At 36.1% G+C, this 22,843-nt stretch overlaps 1 protein-coding gene across 2 annotated transcripts; it reads left to right on the top strand.

Moving 5' to 3' along the window:
* Nucleotides 1–323: 323 nt before the first annotated feature.
* Nucleotides 324–20,429, top strand: LOC113056219 (putative lysosomal acid lipase/cholesteryl ester hydrolase). Of its 2 annotated transcripts, XM_026222819.1 has the most exons (11): nucleotides 325–422; nucleotides 1,673–1,815; nucleotides 4,335–4,446; nucleotides 6,851–6,968; nucleotides 11,818–12,016; nucleotides 12,742–12,851; nucleotides 13,187–13,323; nucleotides 18,522–18,668; nucleotides 18,766–18,837; nucleotides 19,302–19,370; nucleotides 19,813–20,429. In XM_026222819.1, the coding sequence occupies exons 2-11, from the start codon at nucleotides 1,793–1,795 to the stop codon at nucleotides 20,044–20,046; spliced, it is 1,221 nt and encodes a 406-aa protein (XP_026078604.1). In that variant the 5' UTR covers nucleotides 325–422; nucleotides 1,673–1,792; the 3' UTR covers nucleotides 20,047–20,429. The 2 variants fall into 2 exon arrangements, with proteins under 2 accessions (XP_026078605.1, XP_026078604.1); XM_026222820.1 differs by lacking the exon at nucleotides 19,302–19,370 and having other exon boundaries at nucleotides 324–422.
* Nucleotides 20,430–22,843: the final 2,414 nt, after the last annotated feature.

Genomic DNA, 22,843 nt, shown 5'->3' with positions numbered 1-22,843 from the left:
CTAAAACATGCATAATCAATGAAGTTGGTCAGTTCCATATGCTAGAAAAATAATGGTACATTTAATACAAGTGGAAGATATATATTTTCTGTATATAAAAAGTAGATTTTGCACCTGTTACTGTTGTTAATAAAATATTAATGTTAATAAAAGTACTTTTTGTATGCATCTTAACTCAAGCTTACTGCCTTACTGACAGATCTGTAAACAATAAACAAAAGAAAAATAAACAAGAAATGAACATGCAAAACAATAGTCATTTTATGATTAAATGACCTAAATGATCTTTATTTTGAATTCCCCCACACATCATCCCCCAACGCTAATAAATCTGCTCCTGGCGCCACCTTCTGTAGACGCTGGTGCCACTGTTCTCAAATGTTCGTCTGGAGCCCTGCCTTTGTGTCAGGATGGGGAGAAAGGTATTGTAATAATGTAAATTGTGTTAAAATAATAATAATAATTATAATGCGTTTTTCGAACAACCAAGCGTACAAATTCAAGACATTGTAAAAGAGCATAATAGGACCCCTTTAATTACTGTAAACAAGTGTTGCAATTTGGCTAGAATGAGTTAGCCTTAACTAGTTTGTTTTATTAACAACTAATCATCCACATTATAATCAGAAGGTTTTTTGATGACATTTGAAGTGTATGATTCCTCATATTTAAGTTGCTTTGGATAAAAGCGTCTGCTAAATGACTAAATGTAAATCTGAATGTAAGAGGTGTGTCCTGTCAAGGACAAAGTTTCGAGTTACGTCCAGGTTTGTTATTATGGTGCATAAAAATAAAATCAGGACTTGCGTAGTCTGTTCTTAAAGGTGAAGAGTGAATTTATTAATTTGATGTCGAAAACTTTCCTATATAATGAAGCTGAAGTTACCTCATATATATCCGCTCATTTTTCCTCACTTTCCTTGCAGATCAGCAGTTCACCAGTTTAGAAAAGAGTTTTGACATGTTTATGAATGATAGTTGTCAATATGTTGCACATACCACTTATTCAATGATTAAAAGCGATAGACATCCACCATTCAATAAGTTGTTTCACATCAGTATATATAAGAAACATTCTGAGTCTAAACCAATTAACATAATATGCTAACCTGCACCAAGACTCTATTAGCTTTCTTTGGCAGCTCCCTCCGCAGAATACAGGCACATAAACTGCCTCTAAGTCCAGCATCAACTATTAGAACTCGAGACATTATTATTATTATTACTTGAAAAGGAAAATTAGCAGTTTCTTATGTAAAATAGCAAAGCGATATTGCTTGTTTGAAGAGCTCACTCGATTTAGCACCCTGTCCCTTTAAGAATTATGAAAGGCCGAAATGTTTTTTTGTTGGCCAACCAAAACATCCCCGTGGCCAACATAATAATAATAATAATAATAATAATAATAATAATAATAATAATAATAATAATAATAATAATAATATATATGTATATATGTATAGCATTATTATTATTATTATTTAATAGTGGACACAGTTGATCACTGAAAAGCACAAAATATGTTGTTGTTGTTGTTTTTTGTCTCATTATCTAAAAACACAAATTTTAAGTAACCTAATGACGACGTCAGTTTGACAAACATTTAAATAATAATGAAGGAGACTCAATCAGGAAGAATGAGTTAACACATTCATGAATCTTTCTTCTTCAGGAAGGGGGTCTGATCGATTAAAGGCGCTCCAGAACAGTGTTCGGCTCATGATGTCGCATTTCCATCGCAATCCGTGTGGACACTACTGATGCTCCACTCTTCTGATTTCAGTAGGCAGCTATGGAGAGCTCTACTGAAGTTGGGTGAGTTTCACTGACTGAGCTAGTTTTTTATTTCGTTATTCAATGCTTAGGACCATTTAGTAAACACGGTTCATCAGACCATTAGTCTCTATAAAACGTTCATATTTATTTACTTGCTGCTATGAACTAGGCGTCTCAATGAATTAGCAGTGAACGAATTTACAGTACGAGGAAGTGTGTGAAACTACTACGTAATTAAATTACAGTGATTTAAACCATTTGTTTGTTTGCACCGTCTGTCTTTAGTTCGTTATATTTCAAAAGCGTGGCTAACGTTACCTGTCATTCAAAACCATTCAGATGTGCTGAATGGACTGCTTTCGCTTTGTGAAAACGCAGGGTTGCAAAATATAGTTTAATTTAAACCACAAAAAACTAATTGTGCTTAAATAAAGTAGAGACAAATTGTATTGTCCTTATTGTCTCAATTCGGCGTGACATGGAGGTGATCAGTTTATGGCACTGCTGAGGTGGTATGGAAGCCCAGGTTTCTTTGACAGTGGCCTTTAGCTCATCTGCATTTTTTGGTGTCTTGTTTTTCATCTTCCTCTTGACAATAGCCCATAGATTCTCTATGGGATTCAGGTCTGGCGAGTTTGCTGGCCAGTCAAGCACACCTCCACCATGGTCTTTTAACCAACTTTTGGTGCTTTGGGCAGTGTGGGCAGGTGCCAAATCCTGCTGGAAAATGAAATCAGCATCTTCAAATAGTTGATCAGCTTAAGGAAGCATGAAGTGCTCCAAAATTTCTTGGTAAACGGTTGCATTGACTTTTGTTTTCAAAAAACACAATGGACCAACACCAGTAGACCATCACAGACTGGAAACTTAATACTGGACTTCAAGCAACGTGGGCTGAGCTTCTCCACCCTTCCTCCAGACTCTAGGACCTTGGTTTCCAAATGAAATACAAAACTTGCTCTCATATGAAAAAAAGGACTTTGGACCAATGGCAACAGTCCATTTCTTCTTCTCCTTAGCTTTCTTCTTTCTTCCTTGACACTTCTGTGTGTGGTGGTTCTTGATGCCTTGACCCCAGCCTCAGTCCATTCCTTGTGAAGTTCTCTAAAATTCTTTAATCCAGTTTGCTTGACAGTCCTCATAAGGCTGAGGTTCTCTCGGCCGGTTGTGCCTCTTTTTCTTCCACACTTTTTAGTTCCTCTCTATTTTCTGTTAACATGCTTGGATACAGCACTCTGTGAACAGCCAGCTTATTGGCAATTAATTTTTGAGACTCACACTCCTTGTGAAGGGTGTCAGTGCTTGTCAGAGACCATTTTAAAGGCTCAGGAAACCTTAGCAGGTGTTTTGAGTTGATTAGCTCATTGGCATGTCATCATATTCTAATTAGTTGAGATTGTGAATTGGTGGGTTTTTGTTAAATGTGAGCCAAAATCACCACAATTAAACATTCTAATTTATTGAGAAGCACCTGTAACACTGATTCTTCAATCGCACCATCTAGTGGTCTGTTATTGATACAACCACAACTGCTACAACTGATAATGGAGCGCTCAAGTGGGTTCTGCGAGTCATGTTGAGCTCATTAAAATGTCAAATTAATATTTTAATATTTTGCGTTCAATTATTTACTTATAGCACTAGCACTTTTCTTTCTTTTTTTGTCTTTCATATTTAATAATAATAAAAAAAAACCTGGCTATGCGTTCTGTACTAGACTAACTGAGACTTGTCATGGCACTTGTATACTGTTGTTGTTCTCTTGTTGATCTGATTGCTTCTATTGTTCTCATTTGTAAGTTGCTTTGGATAAAAGCATCTGCTAAATGATTAAACGTAAATGTAAATGTAAATGTACTTATCAGGCAAGTGGGCACATGATAAGTGGGACAGTTATGCAGTGTAGTCTTTATCACCCTGCAGAGGTTTCTTTTGCAAAATAATCTGCTGACTGTGCAAAATCCCTCACTTTGGGAACCACTGGAGTATGCTTTGCGCTCTATTAGTTTAGTCTGTTATGATGCTCTATGTGTTTGATTACTAAAGCCTGTGTAGTATGGCGTTGCAATGCACACAGCCTCAACTCTTTATCGTCATTTGTGTTCAATTTTGCAAAGCATACCTAATTGACAAAAAAAAAAAAAAAAAAAAAAAGGGTATTACGGTAATTACGGTATCCACAGGATAGCAAAATCCATATAATGGAACAACATAATACAGGAAGTTACCTTCATACACAATATTAATGGGTGACATAAATGTAAAAAAGAAAAAAAGTAAGCACTTTCCAAACATGTTTTTGCATGTTTCCCAACCAAACTGCTCTCATAAAATAAAGTGCAGTGATGTTCAGCAGTTTTGTTTTGGCAGCTTGTTTTGTCTGAACAGATAAGGGTTTTTAGCAACATTGACCTTGCATTTTCATACTATGTATCGCTTGCTTTGGAGTCATGTGATACATGTTGAGCAACACTAAACAATTTATGGATGGCTGCTGAACATTAGTGTGTCTTGGGGAAACCCTGTATGTTTATTCATTTTTTGTAAATGTTTGACAGAAAGATGTCAAGTCTGGTGTTGTCTCTGGTACTGTTTACATCTGGGCTGGTTCGGTGCAGGCCGCCTGTTCAAGACAAGACAGGACTGGACCCTGAAGTAAATATGAACATTGTAAGTAGTCAATAGTTACAAGTTACATGTAATAAGCTGCAAGGAGTGATCTTCATTACTTTCCAGCAAAATTGTCATTGCTTCCACTGTCTTCATCTGTAAGTCGCTTTGGATAAAAGTGTCTGCTAAATTAATAAATGTAAATGTAAATGTAAGTAATAAACAACCATAAATATAGAAGAAATTCAGGTAAATTGGGTCACTTTTGCCATTCATTGCAATGACATGCCAGGAATTCAATAAACATCATTCATATCAGCTATGTGGACAATACTGATTTTTTTTTGTGAAATTTAGAGTTACTGAGGTGTAATAGTGTGGAGCTCACAGTTATAGGGGATAAAACACATCAGTTTTATTCAGAGATCCAAGCTAAGAAAAAATATGCACTTTTTGCATGATGCAATTTATAAAATAAAAACAATGTTTTGTCAGACTTTTTCAGCTTTTATTGGATTCAGTGTGCAGCTGGCAAACATCTTGCTCACTTGCACTTTGTCCTCCCATGATACACTGTGGCTCTAGTTAGCTGATTGCAGAGCACATCATCCTGTCATCACTTGTAAAAGTGAATATTAGTTCTTGGGTCATATTTTCCCACAGACTCTGAAAGGAAATTGAAGTGACATTCATGCACTTTCATGTGTGGTTAGATACGAAACAAGTTTTCTTGGTTTAAACAACGATAACTCATAATCATTGTTTAATAATTTGTACATGTCAAATAACCATTTGCTGAAATTCAGATAAGACTGTGGTTTGTTGCTTTTAATACAATAACTAGGTTTTAGACCCAGAATAGAGACTACTGAGCCTTTTGTCACTTGGTCAACTTAAAAGAATGGTTTTCCCCAAAATTTGAATTCTGTTACTTATAATTATTTCTTATAAGATAATTTAAATACTCTGCATACAGTTCTTTTCCAAACTACAACAGTTTATAGTCACCCATAATAAAGAAAAAGACAATCCATTTGACTTGTACCCATATTTCATAGTCTTCTTCTGAAGCCATACAATAAAAATTTTGTGTTACAAAGAAAACACAAAAATTTACAGGATCAGGATTGAGTAAAAAAATATATATAATTTTTCTTTTGGGGTGAACTTTTCCTTTAAATTCACAATGTAACCGAAGTAGCAACAGATCTTTGGATTGTGATGTATATCTTACTGAAAGAGGATAAATGTGGGGCGGGGACTTGGTTCTATCCATAGGTTGTTGAATTGATGGAGGCAGATCTGAACGAAAGCTTGCAGGCAATTGAAAGAAACTGGCAGGGTTTAAACACTGAATGATTGAAGAAGTCTGACTTACATCATTAGAGAAAAGTTTTACTGGAAGAAAAAAAAAAAAGATAATTCTATGTCGTTTTTCAGTGAAGTGTGTCATTTTAGCATTTAAACACCCATTAGTTGTCTGTGTTGCTATATTGGACTGCTAAAAAAAATTGCTTAGTTCTTTCTGCACATTAATTTAAAATGGGCAAAAGTATTATAAATCTAAAAAAAATAAAAATGACACTAATATACTAAAAATATACTTAATTATTTGGAGCTCAGATATATTTGCTCTTGGTTACTTGGAAAATTATATTCTTTAACATGTGGCCATGAAGTTCTACATATTTTCAGTAGTGGTCACATTCTGCATTTCATTGAACTTATTTCCTCTTGTACTTTCATTCTGCAGAAGTGCACAAAATATTTCTTGTTTCCAACACACACAATTTCTGCATGAAAAGAGGATGAATACGAGAGAGAGAGAGATCCCCCAGTGCTTACCCTCCCAATAATGTGTGTTGAGCCAGCAGTGGGTTTATCCTTAAGTGGCCTAAAGTAGAATGAGCAGACATTCCCAGTGGGACCCAGTGGGAGTGGGAAATTGCAGAGCGTTTAATTATGCATGGGGAGATTGCATGACAGGCCTGGATCCAACAAGCTCACACAGTTTCTTTGAAATCTCTGATTATGATTTATCTCATATCTGGAGGAGGAAGAGGAGCAATCTGTCACCATACAGCTTAAATAATTGTGCTCAAATAAGACAAACTAAACTAAGAATTTAAGCTGAACTGATTTTTTTTCTATTTTCAATACATTACAAAATACTGCCACATTGATGATATTCATTTTTAGACCTTAGCTAAGAAGATATGTAGCTATTCTTAAAAAAATACTTAGGCCTTCTTTGTCAAATGAATTACATTATACTGTTTTCATCACAATACAACAATGCTTGTGCTGTTCTGAAGTGTGAATTGTCTGAAGGGAGAATGCATATGTTTGCTGTTCGATTTAATTTCCTTTATCTTACACCGAGGTGTATTTCCATTGATTTCTCCATGCTGTTACGCTTCTTTTGGACTTTGCCCGTGTTCACCGTTATGTTTGTCTCTTGTAGAGTGAGATCATCAGACACTGGGGTTACCCAACTGAAGAATTTGAAGTGGTCACTGAGGATGGATACATCTTGAGCATCAACCGAATCCCACACGGGGTCAAAAACAAGGATGGACAAGGTAAAGGTTTGATTTGGTGTGCCAGAAGATTTGAATGAGCCCATTCATGCCTCTGTTTTGGCTTGTGTTAATGTGTGAATTATTAAAGATGGGAGCTTTTGTTTTCACTATAGTTGCCATTTAGAAGAGGAATGTCTGAATTGTCACTAGGCATGGGCCAGTATGAGATTTTGACGGTATGATAACCTTATAACCTTGGAAACAATATATTTTGTTTTTGAGCAACATACAGAACATTAGAAACAGTATAATTTTTTTTCTTTGAGTTGTTTCCTAAAAATAAAAAAATTAAAGACTGACAGTTATTTCATTTTAGTTATATAATTCATATACATAACATTTATATAATTTCATATCATTTAGTTATATAATTATAATTATAATTATACACATAATTTGATTTAATAACAGCCCAATTTGAAGCAAAAACAATGTTTGAAAAGCCTTGTGAAATTATACCACATACTTTTCAGAAGACTGTCAATATTAAGTATTTTCTTCCAATAGTTTGTGCATCATGAACAGTGAGTGATCTGCCTGCTACAGTATTTTTCTCTGTGCGTCTGTCTTCATCGTCTCTGGCCTGTATTAAAGGGCGTTAACAAACTTTATATTATCACATAAATGACATTGTGCAAGCCCAAAAACAGAGAGTTGCAATAAGGAAAAAACGGCCGGTTGCGATTGTGTAAAGGCCAAAATATTTTTCGGCCGTCCGTGCACCATCTGCATTTTACGCTATTTACTATAAAATGGAAGAAATACAAAACAATCATCAATCCGCCTCGGCCTGGATTGGACTTTAATTTGCAGCTGTGTGCAGGGCCGGATTTGCCATCTGAATGTTCTGGAGAAGTCCAGAACGGCCGTCCATCTAATGGCCATCGGCCTACTGGTTCATCATCAAAGAAAAAGTGTCAGATTACGTAAGAGAAGTTGACGGCCGACAAAAGGGGGTGCTAATGCAATCCAGTGGAATTGGGCTACTTTAACACTGTTGCCGAGGGTTCTTTTTCATGTCCACAGGTTGAAAAACGAACTCAATAACATGATATTTAGCCCCTGAAAATGTGAATTTTACCAGGGAAACATGTGCCTTTTATCCCCGGAAAGTATTTTTAACAGTGGACCCCCCTCGAAAGCGATTGTGCTAGATTTGGGCTAGTTTTGAGTAACGATTGGGTATTTATTTATTAGTTTTTTTTGTGAAAACCTGACAACCCTGATAAGAGACCAAAACTGATGCGATGGAGTGTGGACTCGTGATGGAAATTAAACGACTTTGAAGATAAAGGCAGTTGGGAGAAGCTAAAAGGAAACAAAGCGCCAGTTACATCATGTTACCTTTGCCCGCCTCTCTTACTATACACAGTATACTTCTGCAGGCTGCGTCATACTCTGTGAGATAAAGTGTCACTCTTTTCATAGATTTTGCCAGCACTGAGACACTTTTTCTAGCAAAAATCCACTCATTACTAAAAGAAAACTTAAAGTAAAGACCTGAGTATTTCAGGAGCCATATCACAAGTCCATTGTTTTTGAATATTGGTGCTACTTCTGCTATATTTTCACATTTAAAACAATAATTTGGTATTCCTGTTGTAAAATGGTCCTCTTTTATCCTAAGTTATAAGTCACTTGGCAGTTCTCTCCCAAGTGCTTCGACTGCTGTCAGCAGTAAGTCTGAGTATGATTCAGTGGTCTATATAAGACTTTTAATTGTAAGAAAATTACTTGTCTTTAAAAGTTTTGGTTCAATATACTTCAAAATCAAAAATAGCCTTTTCTAATACACTTTTCTTTTTTGCTTAGTAAATTTTAGGAGGGTGTACTAATTTTTTCAACACACAATTTCACTACTTTGACAAGAAAAACTTATTTTGCTGAGTAATTTTGGCATTCTTCTTTGGTAATTGATCAAGAAGGCTTGTTGGAACATTATATCTCCAAAGAACCCTAACATATCTTCTAAGTAAGTACTCCAGCCTTCAGTGTCAGATGTAACATCCAGTCTATCACATGATCATTTAGAAATCATTCTAATATTCTGATTTATTATGAGTGTTGGAAACAGTTCTGCTCTCTAATATATTTGATGAATAAAAGGTTAAAAAGAACTGCATTTATTCAAAATAATAAAATCAAAAATTCAAATAATATATATTCTAATAATATATTTTTTTTACTATCACTTTTTATCAATATAACACATACTTGCTGAATAAAAGTATTGATTTTATTAAAAAAAGAAAGAAAAAAAATTACTGACCCCAAATTAGTGTATATTGTTATTACAAAATATTTATATTTTAAAAACATAGCTTCTTTTCTTTTTTTTAAGTACCCTAAAAAAGTATAACCTTTTCTGAAAAAATATTAAGCAGCAGAACTGTTTCCAACTTTGATAATGAATCATCATATTAGAATGATTTCTAAAGGATCATGTGATAATGATCCCAAAAATTCAGCTTTGCATCACAGAAATAAATGATAATTTAAAAAATAATTAATTTAAAAACAATTATTTTAAATTGTAATAATATATCACAATATTAAATTTTTCTGTATTTTTGATCAAATAAATGCAGGCTTTATGAGCAGAAGAAACTTCTTTCAAAAACATTAAAAATAGTAATGTTCCCAAACTTTTGGTCTGTACTGAGTGTGTATATATATATATATATATATATATATATATATATATATATATATATATATATATATATATATATATAAAATGCATGCTATATGCTTATATAATTATTTTCTTGTAATGTAAAAATGCTCAATTTATCTGTAGAATGTGATGCATTTGATTAGTGTTTAATTTTAATAAGTTTAAAAAAAACTGTATAAAACTTAATATCTTCCTCGATCTTAATATCGAAATATTTATAAAGAAATGTGAAATAGCGTCAAAATAATAAAAAGCTTATATGTATCTCTGTGACGATTCATTTCAGTTGAGTGTTATTGTGTTGTTCATGTTCTCGGTCCAGTACAACAGTGCTTCTGGAATCAGTATTCAGTTTGATATTCAGTGCTCCCCATATTTCATTAATGAGCAGAGAGATTTCTAAAGCTCATGCTCTCGCACTAATCTCGCCAGGGACCCCACTGAGGCGGAAAACCAATTCAACAGCCATACATCAGCTACCACTCTCCCTCGATTTACTAACACAATGTCTCAAGTTTTCCTAAATGAGAATACATTTTCCTGACACAAATCCCTCTGCTGGAGGATTTGATGGCCTTTGAGAAACTCTGGCCTCATGCGTCTTTGCATTTCACTCATTGTATTAGATTAAGAGCATTGTTGGCTGCGTTCTTGTGTTTGACCTTCGGTACATTTATAACTGTACTTAATCAGAAAGAGGGAATTTTGAAGACCATGCTAGCAAGACAAACCCTGTGAGACGTTTTCATTTTATAGTGATCTTAAAGCTGTGTGTGCTAAGAGATGGTTAGTGTTAATAATAATTTCTGATATCTGTTAAATAATTCAAGAGCCATCAAACTTTGTTTTTACTGGATGTCTGGTGCTGAGGGGTGTGACGTTGGGTGTGATAAGCATTGAAGCTCTGAGGTGGCACACGGGATATGCAACTCATTTCCTGCTGTCCCAGTTCTTCAAGTCACACGAGACACTGTGCTGCATGGCTCGAAGAAACACCAAGGAGTGACGGTATTATTTTAGCGCAAAGTAAGGTTTCACAAAGACAGTCTCACCTGAGAAAATACACACTCATGTAGGCCGTACACACAGCGACTTCAATACAACTCTTCTGTAACAAGTATATATATAATTTTGGAGTTTAAATGCCAGGGTGATACAACTGTCATGATTTAAAAATAACTAATTAAAAAAAAAATATTATTTTATTTCATTTATTTTTATTTCATTGTTTTTGTTATTATTTCTTAGATAAATAGTAATATTTTAACAAAATTGCTTCACTCATAATTAAGATTTGATCAACTTTGCCAGCCAAATCATATCATGTGGTGTAACAAACCATTAGAAACAGGAAACATAATAATAATAATAATAATAATAATAATAATAATAATAATACAAATAAAATAATGTTGGTAGATGGACCTGTAGACCCCCATGACAGCGTGTGTTAATGTTAGTCTCTGATCAGTGTTATTATCAGATAACCTGACTTTTATGAGAAGGCAATATTAACAATGATGGATATTTGTAAAAAAAAAACAAAAAAAAAAAAAAAAAAAAAAAACATTTCTATATTTAAAAGTAAAAAAAATTACTAAAATGTGTACACACATTTATTCAAGGTGTATGACGTACCTGATGGTAATTTTTAGAGTCATTAATATTAGGCCTAAACTTTTTTCCTGAAAATTTTATTAATTTTTTCGAAATCATGCCAGGATAAACAGGTCAATATATGAGGTTTGAAGCAGTGATTTCCTTTGAACTTCATTTCCCATAAACCCTATCATAACTCATTGTGCAACTGCTTTCCTGGGATTATTCTGCAGTTATGATAAATGTAGTCTTCAGCTCCACTATACTTCCAAAGTCTTGCTATGAGTTTCAGGGTTTAAGCGGGGTAGAAAGAATAACAGGTATGAAGTCAAACAATGCTGTCCGCTCAAACAGCGGTCAGTTTGTGCTATTAAGAGGACCAGCTCACATCCTGTTTCTGACAGATATTCATGATACAGGCCCCAAAAAAGAACGGATGGCATTATCAGTATGAAGAAAGTGCACATACTCCCTCTGCTGGCCAAACGTGTATACTGGTATATTTTATAAAAATTACATCCATTGACAGGTTTTGTGACATTTTTTTGGTCTTTTGATTTATATTTATGACAGAAGCCAAGCCTGTAGTGTTCCTCCAACATGGTCTTCTCGCAGCCGGAAGTAATTGGGTGACAAACCTGCCCAACACCAGCCTGGGTTTCCTCCTAGCTGATGCTGGTTTTGACGTGTGGATAGGCAACAGCCGTGGAAACACCTGGTCCAGAAAACACGTCAGCCTTGATCCTAAACAGAAAGAATACTGGCAGTTCAGGTACGAGAACAACATTTCACTGTTCAGCATGTTACTCTGTGGTTTACACTTTCTCAAAAAACATCAACCTTTCTACTTTTTAACAAATTGAAGATAAAAGCAAATCTTTTTTTATAGATACACTAAAATTCTCTTATGCTCACCAAAACAATTCATTTGATCAAAAATACAGTACAACAGTAATATTGTTAAATTACAATTTGAAATAACTCCTTTTCTATATAAATATATTTATGAATGTAATTTTCTATGTACTTTTGTAATGTAATGTAATCTTGTAATGTAATCTTAAATCATTCTAATATGCTGATTTGGTACTCTAAAATATTTTTATATTATGAATTTTGAAAATGTTTGTGCTGCTGCTTTTTTTTTTTTTTTTTGGTATAATCTCTGATATATTTTTTCAGGCTTATTCAAAGTTCAAAAGAACAACATTTTATTTGAAATATAAATCATTTTCTTGTAAATCTTAAGTGTATTAAGCATTTATTTCCTCTTTTCAGCTGATTACTTGTGTCCAGAGCTTGAAACCTACTGTAGTCATACCTCAAATTTTTACATTACTATTTTTCTTGCCTTTCAAGCTTGGTATTTCTGTCAGGAAATTCTGTTTTGGAATTCTCTGTTGTGTTAATAATGTATCAGCCAGAATCCTGAACTCAAAATCTAAAAAAAATCAAATTTTCTTTCTGTGTTGTTTTTTTTGTGTGTGTGTGAGCCAGTCATGATGAACTGGCTAAGAAGGATCTTCCTGTAGTGATAAACTTCATCACAAAGACCACTGGCCAGGAGCAAATCTTTTATGTGGGCCATTCCCAGGGAACCACTATAGGTATCACCTATCCTCTAAGCATTTTAAGAGTGATTCGTTATTTTAATATGTGGAAATGTGACTCAGAGTTGCTATTCATCAAATCACTGGTCTACAAAATATGCTCAGAGATGTGTTGTGCATTATGCATCTCACACTGACAGTCAGCAAAATGCATAATCATATGTGTTATCGTGTGGGAACATCTCACACCACACAGCAGCTACAGTGTTTCACAGTTTTTCCTACGCATGGCATGTTATTCCAAGTCTTATATATTTTATATCTATATAATATATTAATTTTTTCTTTTAATGTTGCCATATAACTTCCTATTGTTCATTGTTGCTTCTCAGCATTCATTGCTTTCTCCACGATGCCGGAGCTGGCCAGCAAAATCAAGATGTTCTTTGCTCTGGCTCCTGTCGCCACAGTGGGGTTGACCAAAAGCTCCATGAGCAAATTGTCTGTTATTCCAGAGTTTCTCATTTGGGTGAGCATTTTGTTTTAAATACTATGATGTAGCTCTGGTCCAGAAAACTAGAAAACTACCCTGTTGCCTACTTAGGCAGCTGCCATTTAAGGATCTGTCCTTTAAAAGAAAGGATTTAGAATGCTCTACCTTAGCAATAAACCTCTGTTGATTTTAAAGGGGTCATAAATTGATTTTCCTGGATCTTTTGACATGTAAGGGGTCATTTTACTATAAAAACAATCAACTTCCTTGTTAGTCCAAAAACAGCTTTTATTGAAAGCAAGCTCAGAAAATGTCTCTGTTACGGACAGTATGGAAACCCTTGTTCACAGATGGAGGGAACGGAGACATTGTGAGACACTAGGGGTCATACTTGGGAGCCCAGCCACCTCTGACATCATTGAGAAAAGGCCAGTGAAATTGGGAAGCAATATTTGCAAAGCTGGCCATGACCTGGACATTGGGGCATAAACAGGCCAGCATAGCACCAGTAGGTGGTTTGAATGAGTGAGTCATTTATTCAACCTATTCGTTCAAATAGCTGATTACTTCAGAAACGATGGGGTATGAATGAGCCACTGAATCACTGACTTGATTCGTTCAAAAGCGTGGATTCAATCACTAACAAAACACCGCTGTGTTACTCGTAGACACACAACAGTTTTGCTGTGGCTTGATTAAAACTATATTCCTCCTGGTCCCATCCAGAGACCAGACATGGATGTACCAGAGATCTGGGCACGGCTGGCAGATTGAGTCCTTCCCCTGGGAGTAAAGGTCTTTCCTCAGGAAAATCCGCCAGGGAGGAGATGATGCCAACAGCACAAGCTTAAGAAGTTTTTTTGGGCCATAATGTCACTATTATGAGTGTCCTCCCTGACTTTGCACAGAGTCTGTGCAATGAGGCTCATGGGGAAAACGCATACTGTACTTGCATAGGCCCCTGGGCCAGCTGTGTGCCAGTGCGTCCATGCCGAGGGGGGCTTCGATCAGGGAATACCACAGTGGACATTGAGTGGATTCTCATGAGGCAAACAGATCTATCTGCGTCTCATCAAATCGATTTCAAATCAGCTGGACCATCCTGGGTGAAGCCTCCACTCACCTCGGAGCGTGATATGCCATAAGAGGGAGTCTGCCTCATGACTGAGGTCACCCAGAATGTGATTGCCAAGCAGAGACCTGAGTAAATGATGGTGGATGAGATGTAACTTGCAACGGGAACAAACCCTGATGGTTGATATGTGTGACCATCGCAGGTATGAAGGCAGTGCTGAATATGCATCAGTCCAAATGCTGTAACCACGTCTCAGGATGCCATATGCCACATGAGCCCCTGAAAGTATTTGAGAGAAGCATTGTTTTGTAGTTGAGCATCCTCTAACACAGTGGTTTTCAACCTGTGGTCCGCGGCCCCCTAGTGGGCCGCGGTGGTATTGCAGGTGGGCCGCCAATTATTTTCTGTTCATTTTCAGTCCATTCTAGGGCTGTGCGATTAAAAGAAAACGTCCTAAAATCACGATTTGAGCGTGCGCATATGCCTAACTCCAGGTTCACACACTGTCTGTGATGGCTAAGAAATAGGCTAGAAATAAAAACGTGCGAAAATAATTAATGTCTAACACATGAGCATAGAGTGAATTTGTTAGTGAACAGGATGCAGTTTAAGTGAGAGGAGACACGTTTTAAGTGTGCACACTCTCTCCTCGCAAAGCAGCGTGTATCTGAGCAAGCACGACCGGTTTTGTGACAGAGCAAAGGAAATCTGCTGCGAACAGAGAGATTCGCACTCGTGCATTATTTTAATGTGCTTTCGCGTTATATTTATGTGCTCTCACTGCTGAGCGCATACACATACTGTATACACACTGCAAACACCTGAGGCACCGCTACAATTAATGAGCTCTATGAACAATGCATGGCAAAAAAGAAAAAAAGTCCCTGTATACAGGATTTTTTTTTTTTTTTTTTTTTTTTGCCACAAGTCTATAAATTTTTTTACATGTTCACTATAGTGATAATTTTGACTTATGTCTGTTCTAGAGATGTTACAACTTTTTGATAAAGCTCTGATTGGTTTTCTTTTGGAAATATGTTTCAAATTAATCCTGAATGCATTTATGACTAAAAGCACAATTGCAAAGTTGATCAAAAAAATCGCGATAGTTTTTTTTTTTTTGTCCATATCGCACAGCCCTAGTTTATTCAATAAATATAGTTTAAAATCTAGCTTCTGAGTACTAAGTTATTAACCCAACAATATCGGGGTCAGTTAATTTTTTTGAAGTGGGCCGCGCAAACATATGTGTTTGGTTGTGTGGGCCGCGAGTTGAAAAAGGTTGGGAACCACTGCTCTAACAACTCTAAGAGGCATGCTGTCATAGTGACCAAGTCCAGATCTACACAGAGAAAAGAGATGCTCTACATTGGGGAGAGTTTGCTCTTTTCCCAGTTGACCCGAAGTCCCAACCAAGCTAGGTGATTGAGGACCATGTCCCTGTGTGTGCTAACCAAGGGCCTTCCACAATTTTGTCAGGTCCTCATGTAGCACAGAAGAAACAAAACTGGGACTGGACATGACTTAGTGTCAAACTCAGCAGCCAGAAACCAATCGTCCAGCCTAGAGCACACAGGACAGGATGGGGAAGCACACTCAAGACCAATGCTCTTGTGCGTTTGTCACAGACTGAAACAGTTCCGTCGAGTCATCAGCTTCCGATGGTTCCAGCCCACCCTCCAATGCTGCCAACACCTCATCCTCTTCACAAGCCTCAAATGAGAAATTTGAATTGCCCTGAGACAAGCTGTCAAAATCCGGAAGCTCCACCTGGAAGACACAAAGTGTAGGAGAAAGGAGAGGTCTGCAGTTACTCACCCAGCGGAACTACTCTCACCTCACTACGTTCTTCCTTGACGAACATTGCTGCGGCCTCATACCTGGAAGTAGAAGGACCAGAACAGGAAGCAGTTGGGATGACTGCTACAAGTGCAGTGTGTCTTAGTTGTGCATTATCTTTGCAGTACCTATGCTATATAATGTTGCACATTATAATGGTACTAAAAAGGTATTGTGATACTTGCGTCAACGTGCGACAGACATAAAGACAGTGTGTGTTCAGCGCTCTGCTTCAGGTCCCTGCATAAACATTTGCCATGCCATACTTTATATATCCATCCAGCACAGCACTTCCAAAAGTTATCAAACATTTAGGAGTGAATAAGAAACTTGAATAAGAAAATAAAGTGCTTGATGTTGAAAAGAGTTATTAAGATGCAATAAACATCGAAAAGCGCATGCACGTGCACGAAAGTATAGCATGCGGTTGCGAATTCAGATCTCTTTCATCAGTTACTGCTCTTCAGCGGTCAAATACTCATACAATGATTTTTTTTAAGGGGGAGGAAAAAGTAACAGAGAGATCTCTTTCTTTTATTTAAGAAATAAAATATTTTAGTCAGGTATTGTATCGAAGTCCAAATTTTGATATTGTGACAACACTATACTGTATGGAATGATATTGCGGACATTATTCAAAAGGAATTGCAAATTGTATTTGCAATTGCGTTTTCAATTTGTGGATGCATAAAATGGGACATAATCCAAACGCAAATGCAAATCGCGCATTACCATTTGCATTTTCGTTTAAGCAAACGCACAGTGTCTGCCAAATTTAAAATGGAAATACAAAGTCCTTTTTCAATTGTAATTCCCATATTTTACAAGCTATGAGCCTGTCACATTTAAATAACAATATTAATTACACATTTGCCTTTTCACTCTCTCTGCACTGTGCATGTAAACTGCCAAAACTCAAATGCAATCGCAATACCTTTTGCATTTGAATTTCCAACGTCTACACGGAAACCTGTCAATCAAGTGACAGGGGTGGGGCCATTTGATTGGGCGTGTTTGCATTGGGAAGTGACGTCACTCACAGTCGACGGTAGTAAATAATTATTAATTAATTAGTGTGGACTTTGTCATCTAAATACTTAATAACCAATAAGGTTAAGGATGTGTTTTAAAAATTACTTAATCTTTTTTATCATGTGAAGCTTTACTTAAAAAAGATGTTTCCTGATATTGACACTTTATGTTCTTTTTGTGGTGCTGAACACGAATCCATTTCTCATCTCTTCTGGGAATGCACATATACAAGTCTGTTCTGGAAGAATTTTTGTATCTTCGATCATACTAAAATGTACCATGTTTTACTATGGTAAATATGAGTTATCGATAGTGTTTATAATTAAACCACAGTAGCCACAAATGTACAGTTGTCTGAGACGTTATGAAATGTTCTTTAACATCATGAACCATAAAATGTAGTCAGTGGTCTGCTATGGTTTATTTTCATAATAGGTAAACACGGTCACATTTCCTTGATTGAGCAGCTGCACGATGTGCCTGTCTTCAATCGAGATATCTGGAGCTGATTCTGTGTATACCGGTGGCTCGGTGGTTAGTGACTCATCTTGTGGCGAGACGTCTTTTAGCTTTTAGGAATTGCGATTCCATTTGAGTTTTGGCAGTTTACATGCACAGTGCAGAGAGAGTGAAAAGGCAAATGTGGTAATTAATATTGCTATTTAAATATGACAGGCTTACAGCTCGTAGGATATGGGAAACACAATTGCAAATGGACTTTGCATTTCCATTTTAAATTTGGCAGACATTGTGCATTCGCTTAAACAAAAATGCAAAAGGATATGCGCGATTTGCGTTTGGATTGTCACATTTTATGCGTCCACAAATTGAAAACGCAATTGCAAATACAATTTGCGATTCCGTTTGAATAATGTCCGCAATATCATCCCATAATACTGTGTGTGTGTGTGCATGTATACTACACATATTCTTATGATCTATTCTTCTTGTAATGCTTTAAATTCTATCCTCTGTTGAAAGTTTACTAGGTTTTGGAACAGAGCCTTTAACACATTATAGTGTTTTTACAGTATACTTCCTGGTAGTGAGAAAGAAAGAAATGTAACATTATGGAAATCGGTAATCAATAAAAACTGAATGTCATCAAGCACAGAAGTGTTAAAGTGAGTTTTTTTTTAAGATTAATTACAGACACAAAAATAATTTGAAACCTGTTTACTTTAGATCCATTCTAGGTAAACATATACAAAATAAATATTGGAATCAGCTCAGTTATGCACATTCAGCTATGGTAATTTAAAAGAAACATGTTTTTTTTCTTTTGTAGGATCTCTTTGGAAGAAAAGACTTCTTTCCTCAGAATGACTTGATTAAGTTTTTTGCCACTGAGTTCTGCAGCAGAAAGCCTTTGAGTGTGCTGTGCGGGAACATCTTCTTTCTTATCTGCGGCTTTGATGAGAAGAACCTGAACATGGTATAACACTCTTAAGCTTTGTTAACTCAGACTTTTTTTTTTACCTCAGTGGATTTGAGAATGTTCCTTCATGGTTTCCTTCATCTCTCTTTTTCAGAGCAGAACACCTGTGTACACAACACACTGCCCTGCAGGAACCTCAGTCCAGAACATGGTTCATTGGGCTCAGGTACGAACAACAACAAAAAAAACCTCTATGTTAATGTGCCTTACTGAATGTCCCTTTCCATTTGCAATAAACTTTAAAACATTCCCACATTATTTCCTCAAAAAAGTAATGTGGTGAAAGCAAAAACACCAGTTCCACAGCTGCACTGAGATTTTTCTGGACCTGCTTGACCACATTGCCCCACATGTATTCTCAGGTGCACTGTATTATATTCTGTCATATAATGTCTTAGGGCTGGTCCACACTGCTCTACCAAACAGCAACAACTCAAACAGTGTAAAGATGTCTGTTGGATTGATGTTAAGAAACAACTGTCAGGTCGACACTTTCTCTACAAACACCAGCATGGTCCAATAAAAGTCACACAGACTGCTCTTTGATAAATAAGGCACTATCAAAAATGTGAACGTTCTACTTTATAGTTTTACCTTATTTTAAATACATCTATTGTATTCTTTGTACAGGCTGTGAAATCCAGTAAGCTTATGGCTTATGATTATGGAAAAGCTGGAAATATGGCACATTATAACCAGGTAACATTGAGGACTTGACTATTTCTGCCCTTAAAGGGACCCAAAAAAGAAAATTCTGTCATGATTTAATCACCTTTATGTCTATATAGATTTCTTTCTTCTGCTGAACACAAAACAGCCCTAAACCGAACCAAACAGCTTTGGTTTCCAGGTCTAATTACCAAAGTTTTCTTTAAAATACTCAAGAGACGGTCATATAGGTTTGGAAATGAGATGAGAATAAGTATATGATGACAAAATTGCAGTTTAAGCTATTTTTATATTCATATGAAATGTATATTTACTATACAATTAATGTGCCTATCCATGGGATTTTTTTAAATACTTTAGGCTCTTGTGTGGATAAATGTGTCATGTTTGCTGTCACTCTGAGAGTCAGTAGTGAAACTGACCAGTGTTTGAAGTAGCCTATTAAAGTCTCTTCCTTCTTCTCCCCTATCAGTCGACCCCTCCCCAGTACAACATGCGGGATATGACAGTACCCACAGCCTTATGGTCTGGTGGCCAGGACACTCTGGCAGATCCTCAGGACGTGGCTCTACTGCTTACACAGATACCTAAATTGGTGTACCACCGCAACATTAGGCACTGGGAGCACCTGGACTTCATCTGGGGTTTGGATGCCCCACAAGAGATGTACAACAAAATGATCAAAATGATGAGGGAGAATGTGTGAAGAGACATTTTGTTTGGTTCTATCAGCAGTTTTTCGTTTGTACTTTCTGTAAGCAGATGAAGCCATTTGTTTTAGGTGCTTTTAAATGCCAAATTGATGTCAAATCTGCAATTTGCCCATGTAAATTTGATATTACAAACTGATTTAAGCCTTCGGGCCATCACCCAGAGACCAGAGTTTTAAACTCATGATCAGGTGTTGCATTTTAATGTCTTTTAAATGACATGCACTTGTTTAATGTGTTTTGTACCTAGCTTTTACAAACTACATCTACAAATCTAAACTCACTTGTCTTAAGTGTTAATCACATAATGGATGAATTTTGTAAAACATGACTTGAAATAAACATGCATTGGAGTGGAAGACATGTATACAAAAAGTAACTTGGCTTGGTTAGAGATTTAACATTTAAAACAAAAACTTCACTCATACCAAATCCATATGAAATCTTGCTGTGATAAAACAGACTTTAACAATTAAAACAACTGATTATACATATATACTATACATTAAATGATCAATGTACATAAGAAAATCAATTGAGATATGAGTAATCAAATAAAAACGAAATCAATTATGCTTAAATACATCTTTCATCTGAGAAATTAAGTGTAACAGTGTGGTGCAAAAAGTGTAAAACATTTACAACTGGTGAAAACCCATCTAAAACTCAGATGGTGAATTGTAAATACCCCATCTGCTGCTGCACATGAAACATCTCTAATGTCCTCTATTAATAATCACATTGATTTTGTTAACTGTGTTACAATTTTGTGAAATTGTAGTCTCTTTGCAATCTCTAGCGGGGTTTCATGATTCTGTAAAGAAGATAGAAACAACATGTGTAACTATAAATAGAGTCATACAATGTGTATATACAGTATTGTTCAAAATAATAGCAGTACAATGTGACTAACCAGAATAATCAAGGTTTTTCGTATATTTTTTTATTGCTACATGGCAAACAAGTTACCAGTAGGTACAGTAGATTCTCAGAAAACAAATGAGACCCAGCATTCATGATATGCACGCTCTTAAGGCTGTGCAATTGGGCAATTAGTTGAATTAGTTGAAAGGGGTGTGTTCAAAAAAATAGCAGTGTGGCATTCAATCACTGAGGTCATCAATTTGGTGAAGAAACAGGTGTGAATCAGGTGGCCCCTATTTAAGGATGAAGCCAACACTTGTTGAACATGCATTTGAAAGCTGAGGAAAATGGGTCGTTCAAGACATTGTTCAGAAGAACAGCGTACTTTGATTAAAAAGTTGATTAGAGAGGGGAAAACCTATAAAGAGGTGCAAAAAATGATAGGCTGTTCAGCTAAAATGATCTCCAATGCCTTAAAATGGAGAGCAAAACCAGAGAGACGTGGAAGAAAACGGAAGACAACCATCAAAATGGATAGAAGAATAACCAGAATGGCAAAGGCTCAGCCAATGATCACCTCCAGGATGATCAAAGACAGTCTGGAGTTACCTGTAAGTACTGTGACAGTTAGAAGACGTGTGTGAAGCTAATCTATTTTCAAGAATCCCCCGCAAAGTCCCTCTGTTAAAAAAAAGGCATGTGCAGAAGAGGTTACAATTTGCCAAAGAACACATCAACTGGCCTAAAGAGAAATGGAGGAACATTTTGTGGACTGATGAGAGTAAAATTGTTCTTTTTGGGTCCAAGGGCCACAGGCAGTTTGTGAGACGACCCCCAAACTCTGAATTCAAGCCACAGTACACAGTGAAGACAGTGAAGCATGGAGGTGCAAGCATCATGATATGGGCATGTTTCTCCTACTATGGTGTTGGGCCTATTTATCGCATACCAGGGATCATGGATCAGTTTGCATATGTTAAATACTTGAAGAGGTCATGTTGCCCTATGCTGAAGAGGACATGCCCTTGAAATGGTTGTTTCAACAAGACAATGACCCAAAACACACTAGTAAACGGGCAAAGTCTTGGTTCCAAACCAACAAAATTAATGTTATGGAGTGGCCAGCCCAATCTCCAGACCTTTATCCAATTGAGAACTTGTGGGGTGATATCAAAAATGCTGTTTCTGAAGCAAAACCAAGAAATGTGAATGAATTGTGGAATGTTGTTAAAGAATCATGGAGTGGAATAACAGCTGAGAGGTGCCACAAGTTGGTTGACTCCATGCCACACAGATGTCAAGCAGTTTTAAAAAACTGTGGTAATACAACTAAATATTAGTTTAGTGATTCACAGGATTGCTAAATCCCAGAAAAAAAAAATGTTTGTACAAAATAGTTTTGAGTTTGTACAGTCAAAGGTAGACACTGCTATTTTTTTGAACACACCCCTTTCAACTAATTGCCCAATTGCACAGCCTTAAGAGCGTGCATATCATGAATGCTGGGTCTTGTTTGTTTTCTGACAATCTACTGAACATACTGGTAACTTGTTTGCCATGTAGCAATAAAAAATATACTAAAAACCTTGATTATTCTGGTTAGTCACATTGTACTGCTATTATTTTGAACAATACTGTACCAATATATATTTAGCATTCCACTTTGAGAGAGAAAACGGAAAACAAAATGTACAATATTGTTTCACAAGATCAACACCAGTTTCAAATCCTGTCACACTCAGCAAATGTAATTTTTCCAAAACACTAATACTTCCTGTTACATTTAACATTCACTTACCAAGTTCTCTTTGACATTAAGAGAATGATTTGCCTCTAAAAACTGTACAACACCTCTATGTCACCTGTCACTACTTTATTAATTTCTACCTATCTACGTAGAGAATTGATATATATATATATATATATATT

Source organism: Carassius auratus, chromosome 37 (genome assembly GCF_003368295.1).
Source record: "Carassius auratus strain Wakin chromosome 37, ASM336829v1, whole genome shotgun sequence".
Taxonomy (NCBI): domain Eukaryota; kingdom Metazoa; phylum Chordata; class Actinopteri; order Cypriniformes; family Cyprinidae; genus Carassius; species Carassius auratus.
Note: the sequence above shows the minus strand (reverse complement) of the source record. Positions and strands in the feature narration are given on the sequence as shown.

Coding starts and splice junctions, on each gene's coding strand:
- LOC113056219 (XM_026222819.1), top strand. CDS start 1,793: ATGGAGAGCTCTACTGAAGTTGG. Junction 12,017..12,741: donor AAAGAATACTGGCAGTTCAG/GTACGAGAACAA, acceptor TGTGTGAGCCAG/TCATGATGAACTGGCTAAGA. Junction 13,324..18,521: donor TTCCAGAGTTTCTCATTTGG/GTGAGCATTTTG, acceptor TTTCTTTTGTAG/GATCTCTTTGGAAGAAAAGA.